At 34.6% G+C, this 25,337-nt stretch overlaps 2 protein-coding genes across 3 annotated transcripts; one reads left to right on the top strand and one right to left on the bottom strand.

Annotated features, from left to right (window-relative positions):
* Positions 1–605: 605 nt before the first annotated feature.
* On the bottom strand, positions 606–11,949 carry LOC111999260 (ubinuclein-1). Its single transcript, XM_065771266.1, is given in 15 exon segments — positions 606–1,296; positions 2,132–2,233; positions 2,891–2,938; positions 3,026–3,163; positions 4,333–4,458; positions 5,124–5,207; positions 5,349–5,458; positions 5,559–5,649; positions 6,996–7,599; positions 9,704–9,780; positions 9,912–10,004; positions 10,160–10,246; positions 11,305–11,327; positions 11,330–11,467; positions 11,470–11,949. Coding segments are annotated over 15 exon segments (2,286 nt in total). The 5' UTR covers positions 11,561–11,949; the 3' UTR covers positions 606–822.
* Positions 11,950–17,851: 5,902 nt separating this feature from the next.
* LOC111999261 (PLASTID TRANSCRIPTIONALLY ACTIVE protein 6, chloroplastic) lies at positions 17,852–21,758 on the top strand. Of its 2 annotated transcripts, XM_024031384.2 has the most exons (6): positions 17,853–18,440; positions 18,522–18,590; positions 18,702–18,806; positions 20,536–20,655; positions 21,147–21,236; positions 21,328–21,758. In XM_024031384.2, exons 1-6 carry the CDS (start codon positions 17,946–17,948, stop codon positions 21,442–21,444), a joined length of 996 nt encoding a protein of 331 aa, XP_023887152.1. In that variant the 5' UTR covers positions 17,853–17,945; the 3' UTR covers positions 21,445–21,758. The 2 variants fall into 2 exon arrangements, with proteins under 2 accessions (XP_065627332.1, XP_023887152.1); XM_065771260.1 differs by lacking the exon at positions 20,536–20,655 and having other exon boundaries at positions 17,852–18,440.
* The last annotated feature ends 3,579 nt before the right edge of the window (positions 21,759–25,337 follow it).

The following is a 25,337-nucleotide window of genomic DNA, read 5'->3' as shown; positions in this document are numbered from 1 at the left end:
TTTCAAAACCAACAAAAGAGTAGTCTTATTTTATTGACAATTTTTTAGAAATGTATTTTTATCATGTTATTCTCAAATTTTGTTTCTACTTAACGAGGGTTGACAAAGAATGAGAGAAAATCATGAACCAAGACCCAATTTTAGATTTTAGGGAAGGCTGGTGTATTAAATTCGAGGTAGCAATTCGAGAAAATTTCCCAGCAACCTAAACAAGCTTGTGAAATGCACTGCTTTGCCCCAGCCTCACAGGGTCACCCTACTACCTCTCAGGCTGATAGATTTCCATGATGTATTTCTTGACATTTTTCCCCATGGCCAGATCAAATGTTCCTCCTTACAAAACAAGTAGCCAACAGGGCATTTTTGCGATGTTTTTATACCAGTTCATTATATGGCTTCCTTTGTTGCTTAATTTGTAACTCTTATTTGTAACATGCAATTCCAATTATTCTTATTTTCCCACCAAGTGCATATTTCATCCATCTCCTCTTGTACTCATTTTGAGTTCAAACATTTGGTTTCTATTAGAGCACTAGGTCGCATGTGGAATAATTCTTACAACCAAGATTCGAGAAAAAAAAAAGTAAAAATACAATAAAGAACACTTTGCACAAGAAAAGCATAGCTTGTTGCTGTTATCTCTATTGAAGATAAATCTTTAATCCACAAGGCACCATTAAAGAACATATAATTACAAAAATGGTAACAATCAGTTGGCCAGAATGAATGAAGCCCACCAAAAAGAAAAGAAGATTGAAATACGAATACTTGTGTTATGCAAAAGATTTAACGGGGTAAACTTCCTAATTGAGCTATATCATGTCAGCTGGACTGTTCAACACTTGGAAGCGCAGTTGACGGAATATTTGATTTTTGGGGAAGAGCTGCAGCCTGCTTGAGGGGCTTGTGTTTTTCTTCTCCCTGTTGGGAAGGTAACTTATCTGGACGGAAATTAGTTTCATGCAACTCGATTTCCGGCTTCCTCTTTACCTTCTTCTTTGTCACTCCACCGTCAGACACCCTTGCATCATCCAGCGAATTGCTTGATGTTCCCTTCAACTTTTCTTGTTTTATCTTGTCCAGGTTAAGAGGACCATTCGTAGAGGGACTGTGTGCCCTGACTGCTGCAGTTGTACTAGAGACAGGCCTGTTTGCTGAAGTTAACCCCTGACTGCCAGTTTCAGTAGATAAGCGCTCACGCATAGGCTGCGGCTGTGCTATTGAATTAGTCTCAACTCGAACAGTCTCCTCTATTTTAGGTGCCAACATCTTCTTCCTCTTGATTTTCTCCTGTTCCTACACAAACATTAAATATAAATAAATAAATAAATAAAAACAGATATGAATCAACTTGAAAAACACCTTCAGGGTAACAAGCACCATATTATTACCATCAGTTTATGACAAATGTTTTCACCACTCACCAGTTAAAGTCTCCTTAATAAGTATAGATATTGTAGCCAACATTGCCTCTAATGGTCCATTTGAATTGAGAGGGAAGTCAGGGAAAGTAGAGTACAGTTAGCTCAAAATTAGTTTATTTTCAGCCAATTCTACTCTACTCCCCTAAGAGCACGAAGAGGAGGCCAAGGGTAACAAAATAAGCGGTAATTAAGAAAAAAAAATTCACTTGTTTTTTCAATATTTCAAATCATACAAACTTATGATGACTTCATACTCAAGTTACATTAAGCCAAACTATATTAACTTCAAAACAGTCCCACAACTACTGGGGGGGTAGGTATAAGAGATCTCATACAGAATTGGTACGGTACATTTTTACCATGAATAAACAGCACTATGATTTTCATACATACATGTATAGAGACATGTCTAAGTACATACCGCGAGGTCACAGCCCAAAACCAATGAGCATACCACAAAGTGTAGGATATCTTTTTTATTGATTACAATTATAAAACAGGTTCAATTTTCCAGGTTTTTACTAATGCCATTTACTTAAAAGAACGAATTCAATTCAACACCACATAACCCTTATGTATACAACTATATATTCAGCCTGCACAAGAAATATCTTCCAGTCAACAGATTGAATGGTATAGATAGGAATTAAAAGCTTAGAAGCACGAGAAGCCTTACCAACACCCAAAACCAAATGCCTAACACATACCTTATGTTTGGTGTACAATGCCCTCCTCCTATCTTTTGCCCTACAAATTGCTCGTTTTATCCCATGGTTGTCCATGAAACCATTTGGCCACAATTGCGCAAGCTGAACCACAGACAGGATTTTTACATCAGAAAAGCAAGGAAATTACTGAGGAATGTTTGGACAATCATAACGATAATAAAATAATAAATATATCTTGTTTAAATGAACAGAAACCATAACCAGCAAGAGAGCTTCAAAAAAATTTGGTGATAGAAGGGCTCTTTAAAGAAATAAATCCAGAGAGAATAATCAGAAAGCATGTCAAAAAAATTGTCAGTCAACATAAACCTCAGAATACAAGACTCAACATGTATGAGGAGAGAATAGAAGTCACTTGCCCTATCTCATGCAATAAACATATTTTGAGAAAATCAACCAAAACTGAAACACAAAACCTAAACAAACTGATGAGAAACTACTAGAAAAGCCGATTTCAACGCTTTTATGGCCATCTCATGCAGCTTCATTAAATCTTTAATATCTAAAATGGCAGAAGCAGCAAGATGGCCCTGGAAATGCTGACAATGAAACTAATGGTGGGTTTAGATAAGCTGTTGCAAATTTGTGATTTGTGTTTTGTGTTTAAAATAAGCGTTTGTAAAAAAACTATGAGAAATTAATGTTGTGAAATAGAGTTTTGGGTTTTTAAAAAGCACTTTTAGCTCCCATAACGCCTAACCAAACAGACCCTAAACAAATACATAAAACTTGAATTACCTCAGCATATAACTTTCTAATTTGTGGACCCGCATCTTCATCCAGCCCCTAGAACCATTGAGAATTAAGATAAAATAAGAAAATTTTCCTCCACCATGAAGAAACAAAATTTTCAGAGAAAGCAAGAATCTATACATCAACAAAAAGGTCATAAAGATCACAAATCTTGTCCTCCATAGCAACATCCATAATAAATTTTTTTTTAAGGACTCCTTTTTCTTCAGAACAAAGTTCTTGAAAATCATCCGATGCTCCCGCTTGCTGCCCAAATGCCTGGGAAACATATCATGCATTTCACATTAATTCCAGTAAATTCACTAGAAACTATTGTGACTGAGACACAGTACCAAGCATCACAAGAAAAAAAGCTATTAAGCATTGCTGTTATAATAGACAATCAGTTTTCTGTGAAAAATAAAATAAATCTGATTTCAATAGTGATAAATGAACATAAGTATTTTTCTATTTTAAGATGGTTTGGTCAGGAGAAACAAAGAGTTTGACCGCAGCCACATGGTTAAACAGTGCTTGGCACTCCTCTAAGACAAGAGTTAGGCCAGAACATAGCATTCTGAACTTGAAAGACACAAGTAGCTTTAATTTACTGGAAGAAATGATCCTACATAGAGCAAAAAGAAAAAGGGGATCACAATACTGACTCTGGTAGTAATATAAGAAGCATTGCGAATCAAGTGAAATTTAAAAATAAATAAGAATGATATAGAACAAATTGGCTGATAGGGTTGTATCTTGAACTAGGGTTAGGGCTAAGAAATTAAATGGGGGGTTTTTGGTGGAGGGCCTGAAGGTTGAAAGTATTAGGTTATTTGACCGATTCTAATCAGAAAATAGAAAAGGAAGAAGGGGAACAAGAGGGAAAAAGAACTAGATTCACAGCTAAGGTTTGAATGCTTCAAGCACTCAGACAATGGCCGCAGAAAAATTACAAAAACTTTCATTATTTCAAAGGTTGGTTACAAAATGCTTTAGCTGGAAACCATAAAATACCCAAGTTTTAAATCAAATAAAACACTTAAAGATTTAACTTAAGACTCAAAAATAATAAATTTCATTGGCCACAAAGCAAAAGAAAGATAGATTTTTTCAAGATGGTTAACCACTTGAAGTCAACCTGAAAAGCCCAAAGCAATTATCAACCAGCAATCACACTAGTTAGATAAATCCCAGGTAGGGCTTGTAGAATCATCGTAGTCCCAAATTAAAATTCATGCTTTAGAATTCAGATTCCTGTCTCTTGTAAATCTTACCAAACCGTCTGGTTGTGTCCCATCAAAGAAGCTCAGTCCACTATCACTATTAAGTTTCACTTTTATCCAGCTAAAAGAGAATGAAAAAAATAGCACTGAAACACAACACAGGTCAAGACTCCTAGGCACATTCACAAAGAGAGAGAGAGATAAAAAAAAAAAAAAAAAACACACCTTCAACTCCAAAGAGGGTGGCTGTGTCTTAATCATCTCAACTACTTCCTTCTTTATCAGTTGAAACCTATCATCTTTCTCCTGTTTTGCTGAAAGACCCATACTAATCATGACTTTCAAGTTTCTCTGTAGCAAAATACAATGGATAAGTTCTTGCCATCATTTAATCGTTGTATATTAAGTTTAAAATAAATTAATTAACTAACCTCAAATTAATTAACACCAAAAATGAAATAAATGCAAAAGAGAACACCAGTTAAAAACAATTTGATGACTAAGTTTTCACAAGAATGTACAACTATTACCAATTTTATTTATCCATCATAGAAACAACAGTGACAAAAAAAACTTTATCATTAACCACATTGATAATTCCATGAAGTTTATCACATTCTTATCATGCTAACATAAAGAGCTAGTAAATTTCCATGAAGTAAAATTCAAAATTCCAGTAGCTGCCAAGAAGGTATCGAAGGCCTCAACTATATATCAAAATTCAAAAGCTTGTAGCTCTGACCACGGCATTAATAAGCACAATATTCATCCACCCCTGCCCTAAGTAAATTAAAGGAAAATTGAGGCAGCAACTGGAATCTGGAGAAACAAGTACCAGAAAGTCACATTGTTTTCATAGAAGATGATGACCCTGCCAATGGCCTTTGGGCCAAATGGCACTTCCACTCCCCATAATTATGGAGTGGTGGATGAGGGTGGAGGTTTGTATCCCCTCGGGTGTGAGTTTTTACCTGGCAAAGAATAATAATAAAGTAACAATAAACAGAAGGTGATACCTTCAATGTTCTGAGCTGAATTAGATGACCAAGAATACTCATTAGACGGTTAAGTAACTCCTTCGATATTCTCCCTTGGCTTGCCTGCTGCATCCAAAAAATAAACAAAAGGCTTACATAGAACTTCCTCAAAAGCTTTGTGTAATATAAACAAATGCATATACATTGAGGTCATGATATAAATTTTCAAAACAACACAAAGTGATGTTAGCTCTTCTCTAATACCGCTAATCTAGCAACTTTAGCAAGCTTCAGCTTTATTTCTCTAGGTAATCTCCTTTTAACTCCCTGGGATGAATTATCTGCCTCTTGATTATCCACAGCTGGTGGCCTTGCTGTAATATGTTACACAAAAAGCAATTGATTATTTGCAAGAAACTCTGCGAATTACCATGTATAAAAAATAGAATTGTCACAAGAAATTTATAGCCTTACATTCAGCAACCATCTTCTCTAACTCCCTAATGGCCTTTTCGAGTGAGCTTTTTGGCCTAACATTAGAACCATCCTTTCTGTGTGTTACCTTCTGCATGAATTTATGAAACAACATCAAAACTAAAACAAACATGATATACAAGGAAAAAAAATTACCATCACTTCTGTAATCTGTAATAAGAAGATAATGCAGCTATCTCAAGAAAGTAGAGAGAGAGAGAGAGAGAGAGAAATGAGGCACTTAGTGAGAAAGGTCCCCTTTAGCCAAAACATGGTAGTAGCATCTGCTTCTTTTTTTATTATTGATAAGTTACACACACACACCCAAAGGGTCTTGGACCCACAACCTCACCCTCCATCACATTATTATTGGAGAAGGAAGTGCTAGTTAGGCTATAGCTCATCGGCTAGTAGCATCTTCCATTTTTCCTCAAACTCAACTAAATAAAAAACAACAGCTGCAACAAACTAAAATTTCAAGAATGCACAAAGGAAATACAGGGAAGAAGGGTAACTTTTACAGCTGCGTCTGGCAGTGTCTTTACATTGTCAGGCACAAATTCTGAAGTTCTACAAAAATTAAGGCATTATTATACATTTTATGTGTCAAATTTCTTCAGACGTGGTAACTCTCTCTAAAACCTAGTGAAATAATTTTTTGACAAGCAAATACAGCTCACAGAAAATTAAAGAGGTTGATATAAATAACATACGTCAGTTTTTTCTTTTGACAAATGGCTGCACTAGTCTGGAAAACCTGTCTTCATAATGCTTCAGATTTAAGTAAAAGTAAATTACTTCCAAACTACATTGACTGACCTGACTTAAAAACAGAATTATGGTAACAAAAAATAAAATACAAATGTCGGATTTTGAGAAAGAACACAAATCAGCAAAAACATCAAGTAGATTGATAATGTGAGAATTTGCACATGTATACATCAGGATTTTTTTTTTTTTTTTTGGGATAAGTGCATGTCAACATCAGGATTAAGATAAAGTTATTGCATCTCATTCAAAAAGATATATAAATCTCAAAGGCCTCCCTATCAGACACTACTATATTATGTCTACATAAACCCTTCTTCAAGTCCAGAATTTTATAAAAGTAAACACTGAAATATGCTTTCACTCATTTGCCCTAATTAGATAGTTATTGCTTCCTCTAACTTGTATCTTGAAATGGATATAGCTCAAGCAGGTATTAACGTGTTTAATATTAACACACACATACATGGTGTATAAATGTTTCCTTATAGGTAAATTTTTAGGAATTGGCTAATTGGGCTTTGGCACCAGGTGTCCACATCATGTAGTTCACAGCAGACAAATGATCAACTCATGAATGAAGAAATATAGTGGTTATTTAATTTGAATAGATAAGTAAATAAATAATTTTTTGATAAGTGTAAGTAAATAAATAAATGAATAACTTACTGTTGTTTGCACAGTTGCATACTTGTCCTCAGAGAAATTATTATCAGACAGTTCACGAATGCCATTCTTTTCCTTTGGCCTAATTGATGATTCCAACTGATCAACATTGTTCAAGGGTTTTCCAGATAGAGATTTAGATTGTGCATAAGCACTTTTGTCCATGTATTTTTGGTGTGAAGTGTCAAAGGGTCCACTTGCATCTTTCAATTTGTCACCAAGGTTCTTAGAATGAACTGCTCCAGTCTTCTGCTTATCAATATCCCTGACTTCTGCTAGGGATACAGAAGCATCACCATTAGATGCTTTTAAGGAAGGATCAAATGCCATTTTAGTATCAACAGATTTCTTTTTGGAAGGAATTCCAGGAGCACTTAATTGATTCTGAAATTTCACATCTTGAAACTGTTCACTTGTTACAGCCAAATTTTGTGAGGGACTAGTAGAGTCCTTCATAAACATTGCTGCTATCTTTGTGGCTGCCGTCTTGCCCTTCTTTACGTGTTTAGATGGTGCATGATGATCATCATTTTCAACATGACCCTTTTCCAAATCTCTTCTGCGCCTTTTCTTTGGTTGCTGATTAGGTAATACAGCAGGTTCGTTTCTAGTAAAAGGGGGAAAAATCAGTGAAAAGATTTTTTTTTTTTTTTTAATGCCAAACTCAACAGATCAAAACATACTTTAATTTAACTTATTCAGAAATCTGATACACGAAATTTTCAACTAGAATCTTGGCATAGATTGTTCTAGAAAAAACATTAAGATAACAACATTCTTAACATAACTAGCAAATAACTCCAGGGGATAGATCAAAGTAATTAAAAATAATGAGATCACCAACACTTACTATTAAAAGAACCATAAAAGATGAATGATGATAACATAGTATGTGACTAGTAAAGGTTTTCTGCCAGTTGAAATACTGATGTCTGATAAGGAGTTCCACAGGCTCTCATTTGATGGGTTTGGAAGGAGATATAGGAGAATGTTTGATGAATAAGGTGTTGGCCAAATTTTTTTTTTTATTATTGATAATTCAATAATTTGGGGGGGGGGGGGGGGGGGGGTGGGGGGTGAGAATTTGAACCTTGGATGTCCCAGTTGGAAACACCAAGAGGTGCCACTTGAACTACAAGGCTCTTGGCAAGGTGTTGGTTGTATTTTTAGAGAAAGCTTCAAGTGTAGAGTTGTGCAGGGTGCATAAAGATTAAATCAACCCTTTCGACTTTCCAGAACCCCCATGGTTAAGGCTTTTGATTTATTGCACCTGGAATGTATTGCTTGTATGTACATGGATGGGCCCATCTTAATGATTCCTTTAATATGTTCCCATAATGGTGATTTATTGACATCCATTGTCACTTATTTGGAGGGGGGTAAAGCAGCAAGCCATCTCTATACCATTACTACCACACAGCTAGGATCTTGAGCATCTTAAAAATATCAGCATTCAGCCTGAACAGACATTGACAGTTCACCACAATTGATCATACAAAAAACAACAACAAATCAGAATAAACTCATAATTCAGTGGTGAATCTGGTCTGCCTCATCCTTGCACTCTACCTCTTTCTGTACCTAAGAGCTAAACCCCCACTCCTGTGTTTATATGTATTATGTGAAGGAAAACCTTTTCTAAGCAGATTTATAGTCAGGTAACAAACTGAGCGTAAGGAAGACAAAAGGGCACAATTAAACCATATCCTTATTTTGATATCAGTGACAAAACCTTGCTGAAGAGACAAAACCAAAGATAAGATACAGATACACACATTTGCTAGTTAGAATAACATGAGTCTAAGTGTATACACGAAAGCATGCAGATATACACACACAAGAAAAAGGAGATAGAGATGACCAATAAAGACTTCCTGTAAGTCTCAATGAACCAATAGGTCCAATACTCTCTTCATATTGGTAGTTATGTTCATTATGAAAAGCATCCCCAACTGAGTGCCCCTTCATGGCTACAAACTGTAACATTCTAAGGCTTAGGCAAGGCAACACTCTTCCACCACTAACATACTAACACATAAGTAAACTCATGATAAGAATTGAACCTGAAGAGAAACTTTCTCATGTTCAAATGTTAAGATATTTCAAATCAATGGAATAAAAACAAACCACTAACAACAGTTTTGTCATGATCATAACAAACATGATTTTTATGACAATGAAAACAACTTGAAAGAGTAAATCCCCAAAGGTCAACTTGAAACATTAGAAATAGTAATCATGAAACTACATCAAATCTTGTATACCTCCACCTTTTATATGCGTTACAAATAACTGCAGGTATGTAAAATTAACATTAAAAAAATATACCGGTTAAAAAAATTTATAAAAAAAAAATTGTGAAATTCCTTGCAGTACTTGCTACCTTTTCACTATTTTGAAACCATCAAAAAGCAGTGGTCAAATCCAAATGGTTTGCAATATGATAATATTTCCAATGTTTTAATAAATGATTCATTCCATTAAAAGAGGGCAGAACTCAAATATGACTAAAGCCAGAATTTTCAGGGAATAAATTGTGGTCTTAAACTTAAGGCTACATACCAATGGCCATCAAAAAGAAAATTAGGTTCTGGCAATGTCACCTCTTTGACAGACTAACATAAAGAAGCAGGAAAAAGAATAGCATACAGCTAACGAATGCAATTCAAATGACAGGAATAGAATCAAGTAAAGGTTCAAAAAAAACTCACATGCGTTCTAACTTCCCCCTATTAACAAAAAAACCATCATGTTTTATCGCTGAGTTATCAACTTCGAAATATTCATCCTGCAGTAAAGGTAAAGAGGAACATTACAAAAGCGGTATACACCTTAAGACACCCATAGTATGAGAAGAACACTGCCACTTAGAGCTCCACAAAGTTCAATGTGGATATGCAAAATGACAATAGTACTTACCAGCTCAGCATCATCTATGAAAGAGTCTTCCGTATCATACTGATCATCATCAGGAAGATCACGTTGATCTTCATCATCACTACTATCCTTACCCTAAGAATTATTCATTGTCATATTAGCATAATGCATTCCAAATATTCTCATACTCTCTTGCATATTAAATAAAAGACGTATCTCAGAATCAATGATTCTGCAACAAATTCTCACTAAACAAAACCAAAAGATTGGGGGGGGGTGTGGATACATACCATGTAGAGACGTTCGATCTTCTCAATAACAGCACTAAAACGATGCGGACCAGGTTCATCAGTCACTTCATTTTCGGTCGGTTGTCCCTAAAGATGAAGTGCAAGTAAGAATTTATAGTGTATAAAGAAACCACAACTCCATGTGCAACGAATGGCACATGGAAATTGGACAGAAAAACAGATGACTGAAATTTAACAAAATATATATATCACAAGAACAAAAATGCTTGCCATAACCAAGATCCTATATGTTGTCTACTGATGTAAATAGAGATAAGGTCACACTCTTAACACTAACAAGTAGTGCAAAGACCTAGATACAAGATTTTATTGTCCTACATATGCATACGGCCATCTTGACATAAATCCAAGTATTTCCAAGCAAAACATAACTATGACAACATACCATATACAAATTAGACACATGAAAATTAATTATCATAGGAGAGCATTTATGATATTATTATAAAAATATGTATAGAATTATTCATTCCAAGTGCATACACCAATTGAGCTATATGTTAAAACTACAATAGTATCCTAGAATACTGTTAGCACGATTCACGTGCAATACTTAAGGGTTAAGAACAAGAATCCAAACATGCAAAAGCTCACATGACCACACAATATCAAGAATTGAACTTTCTGTGAGACATAATAATACGCACGCGTAAATTCTTCCATGGAACCATATACAGCAGTGCAAACAACACCATAAAATTGCCGATACTAATTCCTCAATAGATTATTTAACTGGCATTCATTACTCAAAGAAGGACACGACACCAACCCAATCAAAGTTCGGATTAAGGTTTAGTTCAGTTAACCCGAGTTGAGTTCAGTCCAATGAATGAATGAAAAGAAAAACACAATGGTCAACCCTTACCTTTCCTAATCAAGCATTTTCATTTCATCCCCTAACCCCCTCTATCCACAAACCCAATTTAAATTAAAAAAAAAAAAACCACAAATTTCTTCGAAACAATGGTTTCGAACCCAAATCCTTTCACATGTACATAAAAGATGTAAGCCAGTACACAAAGCTCCCCCAATTCACATACACAGAAAGTAATCAAATTGATAAAATTTACAATCAACGCTATGTATCACACAATGTTTTCATAGAGAGAGAGAGAGAGACTGACCGGAGCGAGGCGGGACTCGAGGCGGGGTGAGCGTTGGCGGGAGGTTCGGGAGCGGAGGTGGAGGCGGATCCATTGACCTTGTTAGCGTCTTTCAAGAGCTTCTTCCAGGAGACTATGGTGGTCTCGCCGGGTCGGAGCTCCACCGTGAACATTTGCCGGTCCCGGCCTTCACAAACGACGACGAAGCCCTCGACGCCGACGATTCGCCGCCACCAACAGAAGCAGAAGCAGAAGCCTTCTTCTTCTCTTCCTCCATGGCCGAGAGAATTGCAGAAGATTATTGGGATCGAAGGTTGGAGAACATGGCAATAGGCAATAGGGCAGAAAAGGGTATTTGAGCCCTAGAAACTTAAAAAAGAAAGGGAAAAAAAAAAATTGGGTTTGAGAGATTGCGCGGGATACAATATTGTATTTTACTGCGAGGGATTTTTTATTTATTATTTTAATTTAACTGCAGGCAAGGTTTTTAATTACTAATTAATTTTGGGGGCTTCTTTGTTTTTTCTTTCTTTATTTTGAGTAGTATTTTTCAAAAAAAAAAAAAATACTACAAATTTTCTTGCTGTTTCTTTCCCGAGAAAGTGAGAGGGAGGGAACTGGGAAGGCGATGGCACGAAATTATTTCATGTCATGGGCTGGGTCCAAAGCCCATGTCTGACTAGAGGAGATGGGGCTAAAAAAATATAAGAATTAGGGATTAGGACTTAGGAGCCTGATTTTATTTTTTACGATTTTTAATGATATTCTTTGTTACTCAACCAAAATACTAATTAATTTTTTTTTTAATGTAATTAGAAATTGAACCTTAAATTTCTTATTCAACGATAAGAGATTTTACTAGTTGAGTTAATTAACAACCACTGTTTAGAGAACTATTTTGTTGACGTGTTTAAAAAATCCGACTTTTTTTATTTTATAGGAAAACATAAGGAACAATACTTAAAGTATTGTACTAAGTTTTGTCATTTATAAAATTGATAAGATAGCATTTATTTACATTATTACACATGTGATGTGATATGACATAGTTTTATTGGACTTAATGTAATTGACAAAATAACTAAGTTGATAGAAATTAACAATTATAGGACTGTGAACAGAAGTTGACAATTCAACCCCCAACTAAAAGGTATAATTTTAAGTTTGAATTAAAAATTATATATAAAAACTATATATAATTTTAACAATATAAGGCCAATGAATCTAATTTTATAAATTCATAAAGAAAAATCATTTTATCTAGTTAATTCAAATAATATAAATTTAATTGTAATTTAGTCAGATTTCTTATTCAAAAATAAAAGACTTTATTAAATTATTAGATGAATTAACTGAAATCGATCTAATTTTGCTTTCTTAAATAGTTATAAATTTATTTTTACCTTTAAAATGTATTATTACAAGAAACAATTTCGTACACTCAGAGCAGAAGGGGGGAAATATCTAGAATTTGGCTCTTAGCCTTTTTAAGACAAACCATTGCCGCCCTGATTTGTGGCTTTCAGCTACACATACGGGATTTAATTTGAAGGGGCCAATGTAGTCCTTTAAGAATAAAAGCTATATATTTGGGCCCAAAATAAAAATGAATCACCAAAATCATTTTGTCTTTATTTTACATTTCAAAGACCGCATTGAATTATTGAATGGCTATAAAAACAACACTTGGTGTTAGCATTTGCATTATATAGCAGAGTCATGCTCTAGAATCTGCACATATTTTGAACTTGCTTCAAATGTATGCTTTCAACATACGCCAACAAAAAAATAAAAAATAAATACGCCAACAAAGTACTGCGATAGTGCAAAGAGCCGAGGACATTAAAAAAAATGTTTATAAAATAGTCCACTAATCACCTTTCTTAGGTTAAGCCATTAATTTCTAATAAATTATCACATCACTTCTTAATATAAGATTTTTACCATCCAACATGTGTTGGTAGGAATTTTAAATTAGCAGTATAGACTCATTTATTTTAATGATTTTTGTTCATGTCATTGCAAGTCTAATATTTGTATTGACCTCAAGATGGGAGTTTAGTGGTTAAACACCTCGTTCATCTTGCCTTTAGTGTTTGGGTTTAAGTCATGCAGGATGCATTAGTATTGAGGATTGAGGAGCCATCTAGCGCAAAGAATGGAAAGTGACTTGCTCCCAAGATTCCATATTTTTTCTTTCAACCAATTTGTATATAATATTTGTACACAGTACACAACTGGTTCTATAATTTATATCAAAACAAATGAGGTTGATTGTCATGAGTTGACGACCAACATAAACTTTTTAATACATTTAAGTTTTGATTATGGACTTAAGTGATTGACTAGGGATTTTCGCTGCACCTATCCAAATTTAATTATTATGGACTCTTTTATTTTAATGATTTTTGTTCATGTCATTGCAAGTCTAATATTTCTATTGACCTCAAGGTGGGAGTAGTGGTTAACACCTCATTCATCTTACCTTTAGCGTTTGGGTTTGAGTCATGCAGGACGCATTAGTATTGGGCTTGGAGGAGCCATCTAGCACAAGGGTTTAACTTGTCACAATAGAAAGTGACTTGCTCTCAAGATTTCACATTTTTTCTTTCAACCAAATATATATGTGTGTGCGTGTCATGAGTTGACGACCAACATAATTTTTTTAAATAACTTTAAGTTTTGATTATGTACTTAAATGATTTACTAGTCACTGCACCTATCCAAATTTAATTAAATATTAAAAATTAATTTAATTTAATTATACTCTATCATTAATAGTTAGATATATCTCACTAGCTATTTGTAAAGTGTAAACTTTTTTACTTTATTTTGTTAACAAAACCAATATAAACCAAAACATAAAAGTAAACATATATTATGAGATCAACCAAAAGTCAAATTTCTTTATTATATATATATATATATATAATATAGACTATATAGATAGTTGGCATTTAATTTATTTATTTTTAGGTTCTTTTTAGTGTTTGCACATAATAAATTGGCACTTTCTACTAGAGTTGTTAGTTGTGTATATAACTTGCACACATACATAATGATATGTACAACTACAAAAACTCTCTCTTAGTTTTAGGGTGTGGCAAGTGGCAACATCAAACCCTAGACATTAGATGAACCCTGTACTTGTCCTAGTGAAATGTTGCAGCCCCTTCTTGTTGTCTCTATATATCAATAGGGCTTGTTTTATCCTATTTTCTTCTCTCTTTTTTTGTTTCTTTCTCTTGTACATTGCTTATTCCTTTTGCCTTATTTTGTTTATATGTTCACATTAGGTGTTTTAAATATAACCATGGAGAATATATATGATATAATTGAGATGTGCTGCTAGCTTAGATTGTCAACAAATGGTAGACAAAACCTTTAATTGAGCAAACTTTACTAAAGCAATAGGTGGAATATTTGCTGCAAAAGTGTTACCAATTGCAATCTCAATTTTGAATTGGTGGCTTGAACCTTCACGTTATTATGGCACAATCGGGTATTGGTTTGAAGTAAAAGACACTGACAAGAATAGGAAAGTTTTTATTTTTGAGCATGAAGTTGGTCTAGAATGGGTACTAACCATCCTCGATACTATGAGAAAACATCTTGTAGTTTTCAAATGATTGGAGGGGAACACCTCTTTAATAGAGGTCAAGTTCTCTCAAACTCCTTTATAGGTCAAAATTCATGAACTTCTAGTTAGGTATATGACCAAAAAGGTAATGAAATTCTTAGGACAATTGTTAGGTTGACAAGTTTGACGAAGAGATGGGTGTTGAAAGTTTTATGCAAGTTGGGGTTATGATTGACATATCCAAATCCTTAAGTTGTTGGAGAAAAATAAGGCTAATAGGAGGAAACATTAATTAGGCACCCTCTAGGTATAAGCATCTCTCAAAATTTGACTACTAATGTGTGTGATTGGACCATTGGAAGGAAAAGTTAGTTATAGCTTCATAGCAAATGCTATTTAAAGATGATCAAAAGTATGGGACTCAACTTAGAGCATCGTACAATGGGCAACTATGGAAGGTCTCCAATGTGTTACCACTATCTTATTCCATCTCACATAATGGAAAACCTACCAATGACTTCAAACAAATTCGAGGACTCCACTAAGAAGACCCACTTATCCCCTTACTTATTGTTGATTTACGCATAATGTTTACGTGCATTAATTAGGAAAGCAGTTACTTTATAAGAGATCATATGGATATTCATTTTAATTTTTTTGCCCTGTGGCCTTAATTTCCAAACTTTTTTGTTATGTGACATGTTTCAAAAAAAATTTGCTTCGTGCCCAAAGTTGGAACTTAAGTTTCCAAGTAGTAAATTAAGTCTTGGAGACTTGAGTTCTAAGTTACAAAAAATAATAAGATTAATAAAGGAAATGGCACTATGGGTTGTGTTTTTTTTTTTTTTTTTTTTTTTTTTTAATTTAAATAACACACATGGAACTTGAGTCTCTTTAGGGAAATTTAAACTACAACTCACAATTTGCCTCTCACTCACTCTCTCTTTCTCCACTAAATCTCAGTACACTCATTACTCACAAAAAGGATTACAAAACTACTATGGAAGGCTATTCCAAACCCTAGTTAAAACTCAAATATGATACCTTAAGTTCGATACACTCATTAGGTTTCCCAATTAAACTCAAATACATGGTTGTATTGGCCAATGAGATACAATCAATTTTTTATTTTCCATGAATAATCAAATTCAATACAATCATGTGTTTCAATTTTATTGAAGAATATAATGTATTGCACATAAGACATTGTATTTAAATTTTACTCCAAAACCAATAACTAATTTCTCATAGGCAAAACATCCATCTAATGCTTTAATGAAAGAACGAAGGAAATTTTAAACATGTGTCTAGATTTAGTCTGAACCATACCCATTTGTCATTTGACTCATAGAAAATGCAAGGCACTACAACTTTTAGTGCATAAATTTTATAAATTAATATGTTAATGAATGTGATTGATAGATTTCAAACCTTTAACTTTTTAACTAATGAATGTTTATTTTTATTTTTATTATTATCAACATACCAATTTGTAAGCTCCGTGTTATAAAACTTGTAATATCCTTAAAAGTTATTGTCTACTTAGGGTATGTTTGGATGCCGCTTATTTTATTGAAACTGAAAAATTATTACTGAAAGTACTATAGATAAAGGTAAAAGTTAATTGAAATAGTACAGTGGAGTCGTAAATAGTGTCAAAAAATGCAGTGAGACCCATGAATAATAGCAAAAATAATTTTAATAGTAAAATAATTTTAATTTTTAATCCTAACCCAATCGCCTGGCTTACTCCCTCCCTCCAAAACAAATTATTTAAATTAACTAGGCCAAAATGAGAAATTAACCATGATTTTCAAACATTATAATTAGTAGGCTAATTTTTCAAACTATATTTTTTACTAGCATCTTGATTCTAAAGGACTCAACTTAGGGCCAATAAATCAAGTCTCAAAAACTCGATTTTCATGGTCTGATCACGTCTGATGTGGCATTTTTTCCACGTGGCGAACACATGGAAATTGAGTGTCTAAGACTCGATTTATAAACCCTTTACAAAACAAATATAATGGCACACCCTTTACAGTTTACACCTTCTCGTTAGAGAAGAAAGAGAGAAAAAAAAAAATCAGAAACAGATCGGAGTGGGTGGCTTCAGCTCGGCGTGGGCCGTGTGTGGTCATAGGGCGTGGGTAGCCATTAGTGCTCGTGGCTAGTCGTGGGTCAGTTCAGATTTCCGTGGGTCGTGGGTCAAATCGTCGTGGGTCACAGGTCAGACCGGCCTCTCCTCCACTCAATCAGCCTTATTTTTCATCCTTCATCGTCACCAACAACGGTGGATTGATTGGTTTTTTGGGTTTTATTTTTCTGGATTTCTGGGTTTCATTTTTCTGGTTTTCTGGTTTTTTGGGTTTCATTTTTTTGCATTTTCTGGGTTCTAACTTTCTGGTTTGTAGGTTTTAATTTTATGGTTTCTGGGTTTTATTTTTTTGGTTTTTGGGTTTCATTTTTCTACGTTTTCTGAGTTTTAATTTTTTTGTTTTAATTTTCTGGTTTCATTTTTATGGTTTTCTGGTTTTTATTTTGAGGGTTGATTGGTGGGATTGAATGTGATGGTGGTTAGGTTGTGGTAGCCTGGTGGTGGTTAGGTTGTGTTGTTTTAGCCTTGAATCTCTCTAGGATTTCTTAAATTTTTTTCGGGCGAGGTTAGGTGAGCTCTCTGAGATTTCTTAAAATTTTTTTGGTTATTTCTGGGAAAGACTTGAGACTTATAATTTTTTTGGTTTATAAATCGAGTCTTAGAGACTCGATTTCCAAACATGCGCCATGTAGAAAAAACGCCACATTAAATTTGATTAGAACATGAAAACTGACCCTCTAAGACTTAATTTATAGCCCAAAAATTGAACATTTTAGGCTCGAGATGTTAGTAAAAAATATAATTTGAAAATATTAGCCACTAACTAGGTAATTGGAAAATCCTGGTTAAATTCCAATTTTGGTCTAATATCATTTCATTAAAAAAAAAAAAAAAAAAAAAAATCTAATCCACTCTTCCCTTGCTCCTTCCACTCTGCTCGTTCTCTCTCACTCCTCCATTACAAAACCTCCTAATCCAAAACCCATGTCTCTCCCCATCACCACCACCCCCACCTTCCTCTTCTCACCACCATACAAACTCCCCACATTCACCACCCTACACTCCTCCCTCCTCTTCCACTCCCCACCACCACCACCGCCTCTCCTCAAACGCACCATTCCCACTCCCACTCCTCTCCGACGCAACAACCCATTCCTCACCCGCGCTGATGACGGCGATGGCGACGGAGCCGGCCCCGACGACTACGACATGGACGAGGACGAGCTCGAGGAAGTCGACAACAAGAAAGACTTCGACATCGAATACCACTCCGAATCCACCTCGCTCTCTGCCACTGCCGACGAAGACATCGACACGGTACAAAGCAAGACTTTTGTGTCTACACAAGGTTGGGACTCCGAGATGGTCGTCGATTATAGAATTAACGAGGACGAGTTCCACAAGATTTCCTTGCTTCACTGCGATTTCTTTATCAGAAAACCCCCTGACCCAGATAACGATGTCTATGATTTCAGAGAGGTGCATTTTTTTCTAATACTTGTGCTTTTGTTTTGGCTATTTTTTTAGTGTTATTTTGATTTTGGTTCTTGGGTTTTGTAGATGTATGTTACTCCTCCTGATACTGATGTTTATGCCATTCCCAAAGTGCTTGCTCCAATGCCTCAAAAGGTAATTTTTTTTTTTTTTTTGGTGAAGCAAATGACATATACACATTCAATTTTAGTGTCTTTTTAATAATGGGTTTTCTTTTTGCTTCCTCTTTATGTCAAAATTTTATAGTACATTCGCTGTGCAATGAGTGATTATGGATGCTACAATGTCACAGAACCGCCCATTGATGCGCCTCGAGATCCATTATATAAAACCGAGAGGGAGATCTTTAAGGTATGAGTAAACTACTATTGCTTTATTATGTGTTTTGCGTCATCTAGTTAGTGTTAAAATTGATTTTTCCATTTACATAATTGCTGAACTACCCATATATTTCAATTTATGGTACCTAAATCCTAGATCATTATTAAGAGACATTAAGGCATTTCGTAGATCATGGCATTAGAGTTAGAGAAGAGTTCAACTTTCTTTGGCAATACAAGATGGGGCTTTTTTATTTTTGTTTTGGACATTTGGTGTGCAAGCCGGAGGTTCTTGTTTAACAGATTATTTGAGATAGTAGCCAGTCTTTATTTTTCTCACTTATGTTCAATAATGCATTGGGTTGCCATATTCTTCACTTTTGCCATTTTCTTCTAGAAAAGTTGGGGCATCGTTTGTAGGCTTTCTTTGTGATCGTGGATAATACTATAGTTTGGCATGTATGTGGCATAGCTACTTCTGTGAATGCCTATTTGTGTTTAATCTGTGTGACAAATTGGTTAGTAGGTAGTCTTGCTGAGTGAACTAGCTTCATGACGTGTCCAGTGTGATCATAAGAAGCTTTTTGAATATATATATATATATATAGACACACACACACACACACACACACTTACTAATTTGATTGTGTTTCGGTGTTAATCTCAGAGGGTTTGATTGTGTTTCAGTGTTAATCTCAGAGGGCTTGCTGCACTTATGCCCACTGTGTAAGGCTGGCAGCATGAACGTCTGTAGCCAAGTTGTATGTTGCCCCTTAGATGGGAGATAGAGTATTGGGAAGGGACAGGCACCCTATTATTCTTTTGTCCTGGAGATTGAAATGAATCAGAAATTTGATAGGAAGAAGGCTTATAATTAACCCTTGATTGTATTTTTCAACCTCCTCCTCCCCTTCCCTTTTTATAAATTTTTTAAAGTAAAGGAACTCTCAAATTTATTTGTTAGAGTTGGTCTTTTCATTTATTTGTAATACAATCAGAAAAGAGAAACAAGAGACTGCAGTTCTTCTCACAACATACTTGATGATAAAAATAGTAAAGCAACAGAGAGGGAAAAGATGGGGTGGAGGAGGGGACTGCTACATGGGAGAAGAGGAATTTTTTATTGTAAAAGGAGAGAAGTATTTAAAACTCTAAGTACCTGAACATGTTTCACAAGGATGCAAAATCATTGACGTTACATATGATTTACAATTGATCTCTACTATAAAGACTAAAAAGAATAGGGAACAGTTTTATATTCTTTAGTAAGAAAGTAGAAAACCTTAGCCTCTGTCATAGCATGGGCAAACCTACTTTTCATATTGATGAAGAAACATTAGGCACATATCTTTTCAATTATTTTTTTGTTCTCTTTTAGGTTTAAGCTATAAGGAAATGTCCAAACTAAAATTCCTATTTGCATGGGAACAATTTTGGCAGTTCCATTGGCTGCTGAAATCACCGTTGTTTGTTTGGACAGACATGCAATATGTTCGATAAATCCCAAAGTTCAAATACTTCGAGAACATTGAAAATATCAGTGTGGCCTTGCCCTTTAGCTGCCCAATAAATTTCAGGATATCTATTTGATAGCATGACATGATAGGATAACAAGGTCATTTTAACAATGCCTTCAATATTGTAGCTGATTTCTCTCAAGATGCTAATTAAATAATATTAAGAACTGAAAGGATGAAGTTCTTCTTTTCCTGATTCTTTACTGTTAGCAACAGCATCACCGGGCTGCATTTCTGTTCCAGGTTTTCTTGACGAAGCACTATAGGAACCGCAGGTTGGATGACCCGGAGTTCGTGCTTGATTTTGAGGAGATTTATGTTATTGATTCCCAAACAAAATCAATTACCAGAGCTAAAGTTTTGGTGAGGATATTTGTTTGTGAATATTAGTTTTAAAACTCCGATGACTATTCTTCTTATGCTTCTTGTGGATGTGGAGTGGTTATTTGCTTCTTTACCTCTGGAGTTTTGATTTTTTTCTTTTCTCTTGTTTTGGCTACCTTTTGATTTTGATGAATCACTTTGTTTAAGCAGTTTAGTTGTAGGACCATGTTTCCAAAATGAAAGTGGTGATGCTTAAGGTTATTGGTGAAAATTTTTAGGTTCCCCACTCCCCTAAAAAAAGGATCCCTGAAAAGGAAGTGAAGATTTCTAATGATAAAGATGTTTGACTTGACCATCATGACCGAATCCCTTTTCATTATGTGATTCTTTGTACCATAGGTTTTAGTTTTAGCAAGTACATGAGGAATCCTTTTTTCTCTGCCTGTCAATCTTTTTATAGTTCTAGTTCATGTTGTGACTTATTAGATTTATTTATTTTATTTTGAAAAGGTTGATATTACCTTCTGTAGGTCACAGTTCCAGGAGGAAGAAATAGGGATAGAAAGAGTGACTTGCTTGTAATACGAGATAAAGGGAGCTCCTTCAAAATAATTCCTCTGGTGACTATCCCTGATCTTTATCACTATCTGTAAGTCTATTTCTTTTGCATGTCAGCATGTTCTGACACATTGTTCCCTTATATGCTTCCAGAGCGAGAGAGATAATCCTTCCACTGTGATAGAGAGACAAGAGTGGGACAAGACCAGGGAAGACATGGAGAAACATCTTAGTAAGCTACGGGACTTCAGTGTTTCAAATTGGTTCTAGTCACTCTGCAGATTTTCAAGATTGCTTCATGAAGATTAATGAGAGCCACATAGAGATTGTTTGGAGGTAAGCACTTGTAAATATATGGACATTTAAACTTCGGCATATGTTAGCAATATCGGCATAGATGACCCCTTCTGCAAGGAATTTCTGCTGATTAGATTGAAGTTCCTTGGATTCAATGAGTTCTGGGCACTTCACCAACTTCCTTTTTTTGTACCTGGTAGTTTCATTACCTTGTATTTCAATATAATTTGAAGTGTATTCCTACCATCATTATGTAATTCTAAATCAATCTGTTTTTTAGAACGCCAGTCTCTCCCTTCATTGATTTCCATGTTGCCTCTATTTTGCTTTGCCATGCCTGAGGTGCTTAGGTAGACATATTTTTGTGGTTAATACCTACTCTTCTATGCTGGCCAACATTGTTTCAATCGCTCGGACAATTTACTTTATAAAAGAAAAGGATATTTCATTGAGAAGGGATGACAGCCGTTGCTAAAAATCTGTCCCTACGTTACCCTAGGAGAGCTCTTGTAGAAGAACTATGTTCTCTAGTCTCTACCAATGAATAATTAAAGCATAATGGCAATCTACCAAAACTAATACCCAAATTAGTCTATCTGGGTTTTAGATTTATTTTTTTCTTTATAAGTCGAGATAGTTACAACAACGGGTAGAGGTGATTTGCGAAAAATATTTGTCTCAATAACATTATTGAGTTATAAGACTCTTGACAGTTGGGTTTCAGAAATTTAGTTTAAAAAACTGGTATCTCAGTCATCCCTCTGGCATTAATCACTTGATCTCTACTTTTCTGTGGACTGGATTGATATAGTGGAGCCCAGTTGAGCAGAATTCTGAAAGTCAGGCTTAGCATCACATATCCAAAAGCTTTATGCAGACACCGTATGCAGGCTCCCAAATATAATGTTAAACACCGAAGACCCAGTGCCGGTTAGATTCGGTTGATTAATGGATCTTATTTAATTCTAGTTAAATTATCAATATTTGGTTCTCCAACTATGATATAAAGTTCAATTTAATCCATGAACTTAAAATTTTCCTTTTGAAAATTGCATGGAATGCGGTCCCAGCTCTTGAGGTGCTTAGGAACAAATTTGAGATTGAAGATATTACTTGTTTGCTAGTTATGGGGACTTGGAAACTGCGGAGCACCTTTTCATTTCTTGTCTTGTGGCTCAAATAGTGTGGTCTTTGTCTGATTGGCCAATCAATTTCCATGAGTTTGGATTAAAATCCATGAGTAGTTGGATTGGCTTAATTCAACAGCCTTAAGATCTCTTGGGAAGATGAACATAATTTTTGCTCTGCTGTGAAAATATTTGTGATATGCAACTGGATCCACACATAATTGATCCTATTGTGGTGGCAAAGAGATATCAATAGTGACTACAACTCACCAAAGATGGCACGGTTGGCAAGAAAGAGCAGAAATCTCATCAGGGAAGTAGGAAAAAAGTATTTAGTATAAAGTGATGTTACGTCAGCCATATCAAAATCCAATAATTGAGAGATATGTGTGCAAAATAATTATATCAACATTTCACTATTGCTCTCAAGGTTTAAAGGGTGTTAGTAGATAGTTATTTTTTGCGCATATTAGCTTATTTATTGAATTTTGATACGGTTGACGTGGTATCATTTGATATCAAATACTTCCTTGAAAGAATGGTAAAATATAAACTTTGATGCAACTATGAGAAGGAAAGAGATTGTGTTCAATGTTTTAGTGCGTTGAAAGGACACGTCTCCAATTTTGGCTATATGTCACCATCACAACGAGACATTGAAATCAAGCCAAGTCCGTGAGAAATTCCTTGGATAGTCTAAGTATACCTCACTGCTGTGTGTACAGATAACGGAATTGAATTCCGCATGGACTGAGTAATGCATGTGGGGGATTCTGTGCTTTGTGCGTTGGAGCACAAGCAGTATTATTACTTATTAGCCATTAAAATGGCAAAAGAGTAAGGGTTTTCGGCAATTATTCTAGAAAGGGATGCTCTTAATGTAATTGTACCCATTAGCTGCTCTACTGTGTTGCCCCACTGGTCTATAGCTGCCATTACTGCAAATATTTTACTTCTTTTAAAATTTCTTGCCTTTTGGAAGGTTACCCATTTAAAGAAAGCAGGGAGCTCTCTTGCCCATGAAGTAGCCAAATGGGCAACTTCTTGTAATTTGTAAGGAAGACACTCATCTCCAACATTTCACGTTCTGTGCTCAATCCTTCTGTTGGAGAGGGGGCTTCTTCTTCCTAGACTGTATTTTTGGATTCTCTTTGATGTTAATTTTACAATTATTTAGATAAAAAGAGAGAGTTCAATTTAATCATTAGATTATTAATTGCGTCATCCTTTAACTTTCAAAATGAAATCAATTTTACCTTTAGATCTCATCTTTTCATTTAAATTTTAACAAAATTCACGAATATGACCAATGAAGCATACATTAAAAGGTTATTATGGAAAGTGCTAACATGCCAAATTCAAGTTAGTTTCAACTATTAAACTCAATGATAAGATTGACTTTATTTTGAAAGTTGAGACTAATTGACAAAATAAATAATTGAGGAACTATAAGTGCGTTTGGATGAGCTTTGCAAATTACTTATTTATTGAAAATTGTAGAAAATGAGAGGAAATTTTTTTGGGTGTGGGACTCACGAAAATAAAGATAAAAAAGTCCAAAAAACTTGCCTTCCAAACGCACACCAAATTGGACCCACCCCCCCTCCCCCAATAATTATAGGACCAAATTAGTTATTTAACCTAAATTTTATTGATTTTATATAATTGATTTAGACAGTCTAGAAATTTATTTATTCTCCCTGCTTGCCTAGAAAGCATGTCCTTCAATTCCTTGCTTGGCTCGAAGGTATCGTGATGGGATGCTTGATTAATAAAATTTCACTTGAATTGTCTCCAATAGATAGATAATAATTTCAAACAACCCTAACTGTTAATTCCTAAGTTTTTTTCCCCCTGTTTTGTAATTTGATTTCAAGCAACTTAAATGTTGATTCCTAGATTTATCGTTATCTCTTCTATTTAATTTGTTATAATGCAATTTTCTTGAGAATTATGAGTTGTATCAGCAAAGTTCAAATATGATAAATTCATACTGATGATGATGTATTCTGCGAAGGGTACAACTTAGCTTAACAAAGTCATATTTTAAACATATGTGTATTACATGGCAGCCAAATATTGGTTGATCAAACAATCATTAGAAATCATGAATATAAATGAAGGGTGTTAGAGTCTACTTAGATAATTGTTCTAAATCAAAGATCATAAATTTAAATGAATGAGCGACAATGTATGGAAATAGGTGTCCTAAAAGATCAAGGCAAGAATGAACATGACCTACAATAACTATTAATAACCATCAAACCTTCAATAATATAAATAAGGTTGATACTTGATAGTTCAAAAGAAAGGCATCTTGTTCTCAAAAAAATAAAAATAAAAGAAGCGAGGCACCTTTACTACAGTCATACCTTAATTTTGTTTGTTTATCCTTTTAATTTCCCCTTTTAATGTAGATTTAACCTCGATTGTAGTTTTATTGTCACATTAATGCAATTAAGTCAACTTCCAAATTTCCAATGCTTTAATTCTCTATAATTAATCCTATTCAGTTAATCAGTTAATCATACATCTAATTTACTTTTCTGTATGTTATTAAGTAATTTATTACTACGGGTTAGCCTCAATTTGCCTTATTTTAGATCATGCACTTAATCACTATTAACTTAGTCATCTTCAAATTACGCTTACGTCATCACATTGGTTTAAGCCCTCTTAATGAGGTATTATTATTATTTTTTATATAAGAAATAGAAATTGTATAAATTTGTTGATGTA

The sequence above is a fragment of the Quercus suber genome, unplaced genomic scaffold (genome assembly GCF_002906115.3).
Source record: "Quercus suber isolate HL8 unplaced genomic scaffold, Cork oak 2.0 scaffold_4, whole genome shotgun sequence".
In the NCBI taxonomy this organism is placed as follows: domain Eukaryota; kingdom Viridiplantae; phylum Streptophyta; class Magnoliopsida; order Fagales; family Fagaceae; genus Quercus; species Quercus suber.
This window is presented reverse-complemented; position numbering and strand designations above follow the sequence as displayed.